Genomic DNA, 14,127 nt, shown 5'->3' on the forward strand with positions numbered 1-14,127 from the left:
CCGCCAATCCTCGCCACCACTGTGGGACTTGTCCCGACAACCTTTTCGTTCTGAAAAAGAGAGTTAGAGCCACTACAGTTCCTCTCCACGGCGTGGCTCACTGCCGTGGAGAGCTGGAGTTTGACTCCTTCTGTGGTGCTGCTGGTGCCTTGTCTTTCAGGGGCTTTGGGCAGTTCGGCCGAAGATGTCCAAGCTCGTGGCAGTTGTAACATCTCCTCGGACCACGTGGGGGACTTCGTGGTGGTGATGGGCTTGCTAACTTCATGGTAAGTTGGGTTAGCAGCTTCTGCTGCTCATCCAGCAATTTTTGTTGCTGCATGAGCCTCTCCACCAGGGCCTTCTGTCCTGCTGTAAGCTCTTGGATGGCATTTACTTGGTTGCTCTCCACCAACACCTCCTTGGCCGCTGCATGGCGATGTGCTCCTCTATCTGTGTCTTCCTAGCTACAATAGGCCTCTTGCCTCACCTCGTTGAAGGTCTTCTCGGGATGTTCTCTGATATAGCGCTTGAGATCCCTGCGCAACAGGTTGTCACGCAAGTTCTCAACGAATGTGTCTCTGAGGTTCTGGTCCTTGTTTTCCAGGGCTCCTACGTGTACTCTGGTTATGTGCTCCGCCATTGACATCAGGGCATGGGCAAAGTCCTGGATGGGCTCCCTGTCACCTTGTTTTCTGGCGAAAAACCTCTGGAGAAGCTGGGTCTTGGTGAGCTTCTCTCCGAAGACGTCTCTCAGAATCCTGAAGAAACCCTCCGGGTCTGTCCAGTCATCCACAGGCCTTAGTCGAACTTCATCTCGAGCCGCACCTTCTAAGCTATGGTACAGGAAATCCACCGCCTCTTGACCAGTTAACTTCTGGGCAGCCACAGACCTCTGTGCATCCGCTATCCAGTCTTCAAGCACTTTGTCGTCTCTGCCACCAGCATACTTCCTCAGCTTCTTCTCCCTTGGCACTGTCACTTTTACCACTGGTGCAAAAACAGGTTGGGCAGGGGGTCCTCCTTCAGCCTGCATGCCATCCAGCTGTGCCTTGAGTGCAGCCAATTGCTCTGTGAGTGCAGCCACAGCTTCTTCTGCCATGATTTCAGTCTCGTTCCCGTTGGTAAATAATCAGTAACTACTAATGTCAACTTTCTTGCAATCCCACTTCTGACACCAAAAATGTAACCGGCGGCAAGGCGCTCAGCTATGAATCAGATTGCAAGTGGTTTTGACAAAAGAATTTATTGAAAAATTCACACAACTTTACAATACATGAAAAAAAAACGGGAACGAGATTACAGGATATCTCTAATGAAAACAAGAAAAATATTTACAATGAGATAAAATAAATTTGTAGCTTATCTAAATAGCTAAAAAGTTATGAATAAAATACAGTTTTGCTGGATATAAATAGAAACGGAAATACGTAAATTACGTCACAGGTAATTTGAATATTGCATACTGATTAGCAGTGTTTACAATACGCGAGTGAAAATTACTAGGTTGCAAAGTTTAATGTACAAGTCGGTAAACCGTTTAAAATGAACTAAACCAATGGAAAAAGCAATAGGAAAAATTGACTAGAGGTTAACTATGGCTTTAGGTAAGTATTTTAACCTTTGTTTATGACAAACTAAGAATTACACGGTTTACTGAACACGCGGTCGCGACAATGACCTTGAGTGTAGAGTTTAAGTAGCGAACAAATTAAAGGTTGGAAAGAAAAGGTCTTTTATCCCGCAGTTAAGGCTATTTATCGTAGTAAAAAGGTTAAACAAGCGAGTAAGGCGGTAGCGATCCTATAGTAAACGTTTTAAAGAGTTTAAAAGACAAGATACACTCAGCGTGATTACTAAATTACTACTGCGTGAATAACTTTGTACTAAATTACGCGCTAATGCGACTAGAATTACTACAACATGAAACGAATGCTTAACAAATATGTAGAAAATCTAAACTATAAAATATAACGACTAGTTAACGATATTAACATAGATTTGTCCTAAATCTATCCTAGGTATAAGTGTAAAAGGCTTCAAAGATTCATACCTTTACATCGTAGAGAATTCCTTGTCTTGATATGTGCAACGTCTTCAAGAACTTTTACTACACTGATTTAAGCTTAGTTTGGGCCTATTTTTATGGAAAAACCTGCATTCTTAAGACCTTACACATCCTATGCAATGTCGCACGCCCTAGGCGCAAACCGGATGTCCCAAACACGAACTTACGTAAGCAAGCGCCAAACCTAGGCATGACTCACTGTAATGTAATTACGTACGGAAATTATTTCTTGCTCACGCATTTTCCACGCAAAAAGTTAACTAAAGAATTACATTCCTATGTGTACACGAGGCATTCCTAATTAAAAATATAGATTTATGACTAAATAATTACTGTCCAAAATAGTGTCTTTTGACTCACACATACTTACACACATACTTACACACATACTTACACACATTTTCCAACATTTACTAACACCTACACACACCTACACACATGGTTACATACATTTTCCAACATTTACTAACACTTACACACATTTACACACATACTTACACACATACTTACACACATTTTCGAAACTTTACTAACACTTACACACACTTACGCACATACTTACACACATTGTCCAACATTTACTAACACTTACACACACTTACACAACTACTTACACAAATTTTCCAACATTTACTAACACTTAAGCACACAATTACATACACTTACACACACTTACACACACTCACATTAACCTACACGCACTTACACACTCCTACGCACACTTAAACACACATTTTTTTATACTTACTTACACACACACAAACACACACACTTACAGACACTTACACAAGCATACAATCAGACTTACACACACTTACACATACATTTACACACACTTACACACACTTACACACATACTTACACACATACGTACACACATTTTCGAATATTTACTAACACTTACACACACTTACACACATACTTACACACATTTTCCGAAATTTACTAACACTTACACACACTTAGACACATACTTACACAAATTTTCCAACATTTACTAACACTTAAGCACACACTTACATACACTTACAAACACTTACACACACTCACATCAACCTACACGCACTTACACACACCTACGCACACTTAAACACACATTTACTTATACTTACTTACAGACACACACACAAACTTACATAAATACTTGCACACCTACTTACACACATTTTCGAACATTTACTAACACTTACACACACTTAAACACATACTTACACACTTTTTCCAACATTTACTAACACTTACACACACTTACACACATACTTAAACAAGTTTTCCAACATTTACTAACCTTTATAAACACACTTACACATACACTTACACACACTTACATCAACTTACACGCACTTACACACACTTACACACACTTAAAAACACACTTACTTATACTTACACCCACACACACCCACACACACTTACAGACACTTACTCAAGCATACAATCAGACTTACACACACTTACACATACATTTACACACACTTACACACACTTACACACATACTTACACACATGCGTACACACAATTTCGAATATTTACTAACATTTACACACACTTACACACATACTTACACACATTTTCCAACATTTACTAACACTTACACACACACTTACACAAACTTACATCAACTTACACGCACTTAAACACACTTAAACACAAATTTACTTATACTTACACATACACACAAACACACTTAAAGACACTTACACAAACCTACAATCAGACTTACACACACTTACACCAACATTTACACACACTTACCCAAACTTACACACACTTACACACGTACACACATTTTCGAACATTTACTAACATTTACATACACTTACACACATACTTACACACATTTCCCAACATTTACGAACACTTACACACACTTACACACATACTTACACACATTTTCCAACATTTACTAACACTTACACACCCTTACACACATTTTCCAACATTTACTAACACTTACACACACTTACACACATACTTACACACATTTTCCAACATTTACTAACACTTACACACACTTACACACACTTACAAACATTTTCAAACATTTACTAACACTTATACACACTTAAACACACATTTACTTATACGTACACACAAACACACTTACAGACACTTAAACAAACATACAATTAGACTTACACACACTTACACATACATTTACTCACATTTACACACACATACATACACTTACAAACACTTACACACAGTTACACACATACTTAACACATACTTACACACATTTTCGAACATTTACTAACACTTACACACACTTACACACACTTACATGAACTTACACGCAGTTACACAGACTTACACACACTTACTTATACTTACATACACACACACACACACTTAAAGACACTTACACAAACATACAATCAGACTTACATACACTTACACATACATTTACACACACTTTCACATACATTTACAAAGACTTACACAAACATACACACTTACAAACACTTACACATATACTTACACATATACTTACACATATTATCGAACATTTACTAACACTTACACACACTTACACACATACTTACACACATTTTCTATCGTTTACTAAAACTTACACTTACTTAAATGCATACGTACACACATTTTCGAACATTTAGTAACATTTACACACACTTACACACATACGTACACACATTTTCCAATATTTACTAACACTTACACACACTTACACACATACTTACACACACTTACATCAACTTAAACCAACTTACATTCACTTACACACAATTAAACACACATTTACTTATACCTACACACACCCACACACCCACTTTCAGACACTTACACAAACATACTACCCGACTTATACACTCTTACACATACATTTACACACACTTACACACACATACACACACATACACACACTTACACACATACTTACACACATACTTACACACATACTTACACACATTTTCCAACATTTAATAACACCTACACACACTTACACACATGGTTACACACATTTTCCAACATTTACTAACACTTACACACATTTACACACATACTTACACACATACTTACACACATTTTCGAAACTTTACTAACACTTACACACACTTACGCACATACTTACACACATTGTCCAACATTTACTAACACTTACACACACTTACACACTTACTTACACAAATTTTCCAACATTTACTTACACTTAAGCACACAATTACATACACTTACACACACTTACACACACGCACATTAACCTACACGCACTTTCACACTCCTACGCACACTTAAAGACACATTTACTTATACTTACTTACACACACACAAACACACACACTTACAGTCACTTACACAAACATACAATCAGACTTACAAACACTTACACATACATTTACACACATTTACGCACACTTACACACATACTTGCACACTTCCTTACACACAATTTCGAACATTTACTAACACTTACACACACTTACACACATACTTACACACATTTTCCAAAATTTACTAACACTTACACACACTTACACACATACTTGCAAAAATTTTCCAACATTTACTAACACTTAAGCACACACTTACATACACTTACACAACCTTACACACACTCACATCAACCTACACGCACTTACACACACCTACGCACACTTAAACACACATTTACTTATATTTACTTATAGACACACACACACACTTACACACATACTTGCACACCTACTTACACACATTTTCGAACATTTACTAACACTTACACACCCTTAAATACATACTTACACACTTTTTCCAACATTTACTAACACTTACACACATTTACACACATACTTACACAAGTTTTCCAACATTTACTAACACTTAAGCACACACTTACATACACTTACACACACTTACACACACTCACATAAACCTACACGCATTTACACACACCTACGCACACTTAAACACACATTTACTTATACTTACTTACACACACACACACACACTTAAACACACACACACACACTTACACACGTACTTGCACACCTACTTACACACATTTTCGAACATTTACTAACACTTACACACACTTAAACACATACTTACTTACTTTTTCCAACATTTACTAACACTTACACACACTTACACACATACTTACACAAGTTTTCCAACATTTACTAACACTTAAGCACACACTTACATACACGTAAACACAGTTACACACACTCACATCAACCTACACGCACTTACACACTCCTACGCACACTTAAACACACATTTACTTATACTTACTTACACACACACAAACACACACACTTACAGACACTTACACAAACATGCAATCAGACTTACAGAGACTTACACATACATTTACACACATTTACACACACTTACACACACTTACACACACTTACACACATACTTGCACACTTACTTACACACATTTTCGAACATTTACTAACACTTACACACACTTAAACTCATACTTACACACTTTTTCCAACATTTACTAACACTTACACACACTTACACATATACTTACACAAGTTTTCCAACATTTACTAACACTTAAGCACACACTTACATACACTTAAACACAGTTACACACACTCACATAAACCTACACGCACTTACACACATTTACTTATACTTACTTACACACACACAAACACACACACTTACAGACACTTACACAAAAAAGCAATCAGACTTACAAACACTTACACATACATTAACACACATTTACACGCACTTACACACATACTTGCACACTTACTTACACACAATTTCGAACATTTACTAACACTTACACACACTTATACAAATAGTTACACACATTTTCCAAAATTTACTAACACTTACACACACTTACACACATACTTACACAAATTTTCCAACATTTACTAACACTTAAGCACACACTTACATACACTTACACACACTCACATAAACCTACACGCATTTACACACACCTACGCACACTTAAACACACATTTACTTATACTTACTTACACACACACACACACACTTAAACACACACACACACACTTACACACGTACTTGCACACCTACTTACACACATTTTCGAACATTTACTAACACTTACACACACTTAAACACATACTTACACACTTTTTCCAACATTTACTAACACTTACACACACTTACACACATACTTACACAAGTTTTCCAACATTTACTAACACTTAAGCACACACTTACATACACTTAAACACAGTTACACACACTCACATCAACCTACACGCACTTACACACTCCTACGCACACTTAAACACACATTTACTTATACTTACTTACACACACACAAACACACACACTTACTGAAACTTACACAAACATGCAATCAGACTTACAGAGATTTACACATACATTTACACACATTTACACACACTTACACACACTTACACACACTTACACACACTTACACACACTTACACACACTTACACACACTTACACACACTTACACACATACTTGCACACTTACTTACACACATTTTCCAACATTTACTAACACTTACACACACTTACACATATACTTACACAAGTTTTCCAACATTTACTAACACTTAAGCAGACACTTAAATACACTTAAACACAGTTACACACACTCACATAAACCTACACGCACTTACACACACCTACGGACACTTAAACACACATTTACTTATACTTACTTACACACACACACACACACACACATTTACAGTCACTTACACAAACATACAATCAGACTTACAAACACTTACACAAGTAGTATAGGGGATGGGGGTTCCAGCGCAACGACCACCGGAGGATTACCCGTCTAAAGTACCCCCCTCGATTCGTACCGCGATTACCCGCATGCCGTGTTTATGTAAAATATGTTAGTCTATATATGGAGTGCGAAGATTGTAAGAGAACTTTTAAGAAAGAAGTGGACTTGAAGAAGCATTTAAAGATGAAGACGAAATGTATGAGCAGCTATGATTGTGGATGTGGTAAGAAGTTTGAGACTAAGGTTAAATTGTTTTGGCATTGTCAGGATTGTGAGTATGACTACGACGATCTGAAAAGGGTCTGGAATTAGGTATAAGATATTTCCTATTATATAGATGGAATCCCAAAGCAATTTCGAAACGGTATCAATACCCGGTAACGGTGAGATTGACGTTAGACAGTTTTGGCGTCAGTCAGAAAGGAAGGTCAAGAGAACGCTTCGAAAAGGCATAGAAGAATTAGGAGCCCTGAAAGCGAGTATAATGGTGGAAGTAAGTTTATCAAAAGATGAGGTAACGACGACAGCAATGCTGCGATCAAAGTCACTGGTCATATTAGAGTCCACGAATCTGGATAGGTCACTCAGCGAAGCCTTAGAAGTAATAATGGAGTCGCTGTCTAACTACACGAAAGAAGGATCAGGTTGGACAGTGGAGGAGGTAGAAGGTATGGAGGTTAGCATGGCAAGGTACGTACCAATACGAGGAGGAAGTTACGTGCCCCTACCAACGTGGGTAGAAAGGAAGAAAGCCATAGTCAACGTAAAAAATGATGACAACAGATGCTTTATGTGGGCAATACGATCCGCACTGTATCCAGTAGATAAGGATCCGTGTAGACCAAGTAAGTACCCAACAGACGATTTGGAGTGGGACGGCGTGGAGTTCCCAATGCAGCTGATAGACATACCGATATTTGAGCAGGAAAATGACCTAGCCATTAACGTTTACGGAGTCAGAGACCAAACGATAGTGCCACTAGTGTTGTCAAAGAGTAAAAGAGAACGAATACATCTCTTCTACCACGGCGGGCATTATTCGTGGGTCAAACATGTTAGCAGACTATTTTACAGACACACCAAACACAAAGGCAAGAAATACTTCTGCGATTGCTGCTTATTATCCTTTACCAGCGTTAAAGCTCTAAAGGAACACGACGAAATATGTCGCGGAGTCGAAGAAGTGGCGCAACGGATCCAGATGCCCACAGATAAGAACCTATCCTACTCAGACCATCAAAAGCAGATGCAGGTGCCTTACGTGATATATGCAGACTTTGAAGCGTTGATAACTAAGGAAGAGCAGAAAAGTGGTGCCACGAATAAGGTGGGATTACACGAGATCTGCTCCTTTGGTTACATAGTAGTCAGATCAGACGGTAAAGCAAACCCTCCTGTAATTTACCGAGGCAAGAACGCAGCTAATAAGTTCCTAGAAGCATTGCGAGAAGAGGAGGGGGAGATAAGAGAACAATTAAGACGTCCAAAGAAGATGGAACTTACCAAAGAGAACCAGGAGGCTTTTAACAAGGCAAAAAAATGCCACATTTGTCAACATACGCTTCTTCAGTTTGGAAGACGAGCCAAGAAAGCGTGGGATGAAGATGGAAAGTATCTAGGAGAAGCTCATTTTAAATGCGGGAAGTATGCTAAGAAAGGTGAGAAGCCGGGAAAGCCCTCCACGCACTGCATTCACTGCCACAAAGCATTTGTTGAGGATTTCTATGTGGATAAGGTTAGGGATCACTGCCACATCACGGGTAAATACAGAGGAGCGGCTCATTGGAAATGCAATATAAACTTCAAAGTAAATCCAGACATGGAGATTCCGGTGTTCTTTCACAACCTCCGCGGTTACGACTCCCATTTGCTACTACAAGGAACAGACGGCTCCGACGTCAAATGCATACCCAACAACAAAGAGCGCTACATGTCCGTAACTGTGGGTAAGCTAAAGTTCTTAGACTCGCAGCAGTTCATGGTGGACTCCTTAACAAACCTCGTAAAGTATAACACCAACTTTCCCATTTCCAGTCAATATGGCGCGGAAAGGAAAGGAGTTTACCCATACGAATACATGGATTCCTGGGATCGATTCAAAGAGTCCCTACCACCCAAAGATCACTTCTACAGCACCCTAAACGAGTCCGGCATAAAGGATGAGGAGTACCAGCATGCGTTAGACGTGTGGGAAAAGTACTCCTGTGAGAACATGGGGGACTACCACGACATCTACCTAAGGTCTGACGTAGTGCTGCTTGCAGATGTTTTCCAAAGCTTCAGAAAGATGGCTATGGAATATTACGGATTGGATCCCGCTAATTTCTACACGGCTCCTGGGCTCAGCTGGAGTGCTTTGTTAAAGAAAACAAATGCGCAGTTGGATCTCCTAACGGAGTACGACATGTATCGGTTTATGGAAGACGGTATTCGTGGCGGTGTATGCGGGCCCAGTCGACGTTACGCCCGCGCAAACAACCCCTTAGTAGAGCACGACCCAGAGAAACCAACCACATACATTTACTACCTGGATGCGAATAACCTTTATGGTTGGGCAATGTCACAGTACCTACCTGTGAGAGACTTCGAATGGGATCCAGTGAAGCCGATAGACTTCTACATGCAGGTAGGAAAGGAGGAAGACAAGGGTTACGTTTTAGAAGTGGATCTGGAGTACCCAGAGCGCCTACACGACGAACACAATGAGTTCCCCTTAGCACCAGAAGCGATAGAGATACCATTTAAGCAGCTAAGTCCGCTGCAGAGGGAAATGTGCCCTGGTTACAAACCGTACAGGAAACTAACTATGAACCTGATGGATAAGAAGAAGTATGTGGTGCATTACCGCAACCTGCAGTTCTATGTGCGCCACGGCTTACGCGTGAAGAAGATCCATCGCGTTTTGAAGTTCACGCAGGAACCCTGGATGCGCCCCTACATTGACTTTAACACGCAAAAGCGTACCGCAGCGAAAAATGACTTCGAGAAAAACCTCTTCAAACTGATGAACAACAGCGTATTCGGAAAGACAATGGAGAACATCCGCAAGCGCGTAAGCATAAAGATAGCCAGCACCAGAGAGGAAGCAGAAGCATACGTGTCACAGCCTGGATTCGTTAGATACGTAGAAATGTTAAACTTCTACGTGATTCACATGAAGAAAGCGAATCTATTCCTGAATAAACCCGTATACACGGGGTTTACAGTGTTAGACCTATCAAAGCTGCTCATGTATGAGTTTTACTACGACAAGCTAAAACCGAAATACGGTGATAAGTGCCGCCTCTTATACACCGACACCGATTCCTTGATACTAGAGGTGCAGACGGAAGACATTTACGAAGACTGTGTTCCCGACATCGATGAATACGACACCAGCGATTACCCACGCGACCACTTTCTTTACTCCCCTAAAAACAAGAAAGTAATCGGGAAAATGAAGGACGAGATGAAAGGAAAACCCATCGTGGAATACGTGGGGCTGAAACCCAAGATGTACAGCGTGCTAAAGCTGGACGGTGTAGAAAAGAAAGCTAAAGGCGTAAAAAGATACGTGGTTAAGAAGGACATAACCCACGATTCCTACTTAAAGGTCCTGCGTACGCGTAAGGAACAGCGACATAAAATGAACAGCCTGCGCAGCTACGGACATCAAATACACAACGTTACACAGGAGAAGGTGTCACTGTCTGCATTTGACGGTAAGCGATGGATGTGTGATGACGGAGTGCATACGATAGCATTCGGACATCACACGATAAGCAGTTCTTCTTTGACGAACCCACGAGTGGGACCATCATGAAGATAATACAAGATGGGCTGACCCTTCTTAGCTATCGCACTTCGGATCTGGTAAGTTTCCAAAGACCAATTGGGATCCGTAGCTCTTTTGGATCCTCCTTCTAATTCACCCGGCTCATAGAGATATCGAACCGTGACATTACCTAATTTCTTTTCATGGGGGAAGACCGCCCTCGAACTTCTGACGTAGGACTTGTGTTCCACGTGTTTCTTTTTTATGGCATCCCTGGGTTTTATTCCCGTAGCCCTGGCCGCCTCGTTGTTCAAAGCCGCGACGACCTGGGGGAGCCTCTGGGTCCATTCCCTGTTGCGTTTGGAGGGATCTTCCAGCTCTTTCCAATACTGGTATCCAAAGAGACGCTCAGCCAGGGTCTTATTGAATCTTTCGACAATGCTTTGACCCCTGTGGTACTCAGCTTCGGCTCTCCTAATCTTAGTGTCGTGGTCTTTCAGGGTCTTAGTAACGACGCCCATGAACTCTGTCCCCGCATCCACTTGCAGCAGCTTAGGCCATTTCAAAACGCGCTTATAAATCCTACCTAGGGCTTCTGCGACTTCCCCAGAATCCTTGCTGATTATGGGTTCGGCGTCCTTGTATCTGCTTGCGATATCGACTACGGTCAAAGCGTACCTATAGGTCTTTTTTCTCACCTTATCGTGCGGTAAGAAAAGCAAATCCGCCTGATGAACTTCATTGGGGGTATTTACGGTGAAGCTGGGCCTGGGAATGTACTTAGGCACGGGAAGATAAACCTGCCAGAGGGTTTGTTTTTTCAACCAGTTCTTAGCTGTTTCGTCTGATACCCTGGCCGCGGTCGCGAGTTTCTTGATAGCTGACGCTCCTCTCCAATAGCCTTCCGGCCCATAGTAAATCCTTTTAAGTTTGTCCTCTACGCGGCCCATTATATGAATTCCAAAACAAGATTGATCTTACGTCCGTTAAAATCCACCGTCTTTCCGTCCACTTTAATGGTGATGTTTATGCTTTCTACCAAATTAGACAAGTCATAGCTCAAAGAAATGGGAGTGTATTCCACTGGGTCAAATGGATTACCTTGGGGCAGAAACTTGGACATAAGAGAAGACTTTTCTCCATTGTTGTAACTATGAACCAAGTCGCAATAGACTTCGTAAGAGGATGCGACTTTCCATTTTACATCATATGTACTGCCGCTATTTATCGTGGTACTAGTAAGGCCCAGGAGTTCTACCAATGAACTGTCCTTTAAATTAGCGCTTCCACTATTTTTCTTGAATTTCATTTCATGGGGTAATCCTGTGGTAAGAGTATATCCATGCTTTGCTAGCTCCTTAGCCAGTGTTATGGGGGTGTAATGGGAATCTGGTATTTTTGGTTTGGTGCCGGAAGTTCCGATGACAAAGCCATTAATTAAATTATACCAAGAATTGTACAAAGAGCAACTAACCAACCGAACCTTACAGGCTTTGATGGGGGGATTCAGATAAGTGGTAAAGTTATTCTTGTCGCTTTCCAAAAAGACGATCATATATTACAGGGGACAAGTCCCCTTCGTTAGAGCAGATACGCCAAGGCCACGCCTCCTGCCAGCCCTGCGACTCCTACAAAGACCAACTCATTGTCTTTTTGTTTCTTAGAAGGCTGGTAGTAATTCTTGAACTGAGGCTTTCTTAACCCCGTTAATGCCGCGGGGTGTGCTTGCGCATAAAGTTTGAAGGCGTAGTCTGTGTTTTCGAAGTTCTTATCCGCCTGCATCTTGTCTTGGTAGTTCTTGTCCAACCAATCCCTGTAAGCTTGTCTTTTTTCATTCCAAGCTGCAACGTCTCGCTGATATTTCTCCAGCGCTAAGTCGTGTCTCTTCCTTTCGGCGGCCAAATCTCCGCTGCGATCACCTCTAACTAATCTATCCAAATATTGACCACCATAATTAGCTCCAGTGAATGCTAAAGCTGCAATGACTCCACCTGCGACCACGCTAGCCATTTATACATTAGGGATGTACTTTTCCTTCCGTAGGTAATCCTTTACCATGATAGCCCCGCCAACGGCAGCGGTCATCTTAGCAAAATTAGCGAAGCTCTTGCTTGGGTCTTCAGTAAAGTCTTCTTTAAGCACTTTCTTACCTACCCAACCAATACCCGCAACGATGGAAGTAATGATAGCTGCTTCTTCAACAGTTTTCAATAACGCGGTTGACATTATATTACAAAGCGAGAAGGAAAATCTAGGTCGCCACGGGTGATAAATCTACTCCATTTCAGGGATCTTACTTTTTCTAACAGCTGGTTCCACAGGTGCGCGATACGTTGGTGGTTCTACCTTTTTCGTTGCCCGCCATTGTAAGTAGAGGCTGCCTGCTGCTATAGCGACTCCTAACGCGCCAATGACGTACCCAGGATTAATAAAGGATTCTTCTTCCTCCACCTTTTCTTCTTTTTTGGCTTTGTTCTTCCTGTTCATCTCCGCGAGCTTCTTTCCGGCAGCGACTCTGCCTGGAGATTTAGCCTTGGTAATCTTGGTATCTTCTACGGGAGACTTTTCTGGTTGTTCTTCGGTGCCACTCATCTTATATTAAGGGACT

At 40.9% G+C, this 14,127-nt stretch overlaps 1 protein-coding gene across 1 annotated transcript; it reads right to left on the reverse strand.

Moving 5' to 3' along the window:
* Nucleotides 1–433: 433 nt before the first annotated feature.
* LOC148904356 (uncharacterized) lies at nt 434–2,272 on the reverse strand. The gene is made up of 2 exons (XM_089025388.1): nt 2,030–2,272; nt 434–1,288 (listed from the first exon to the last, which is right to left on the reverse strand). The coding sequence occupies exon 2, from the start codon at nt 1,076–1,078 to the stop codon at nt 440–442; it is 639 nt and encodes a 212-aa protein (XP_088881514.1). The 5' UTR covers nt 1,079–1,288; nt 2,030–2,272; the 3' UTR covers nt 434–439.
* Between the last annotated feature and the right edge of the window lie 11,855 nt (nt 2,273–14,127).

The sequence above is a fragment of the Actinia tenebrosa genome, unplaced genomic scaffold, assembly GCF_029948245.1.
Source record: "Actinia tenebrosa isolate PJP-AT-01 unplaced genomic scaffold, QUT_ActTen_1.0 utg165__unscaffolded, whole genome shotgun sequence".
Classification (NCBI taxonomy): Eukaryota; Metazoa; Cnidaria; class Anthozoa; order Actiniaria; family Actiniidae; genus Actinia; species Actinia tenebrosa.

Bases quoted from the DNA above. Each gene is read 5' to 3' on its own strand.
- LOC148904356 (XM_089025388.1), bottom strand. From the start codon at position 1,078: ATGGCAGAAGAAGCTGTGGCTGCACTCACAGAGCAATTGGCTGCACTC.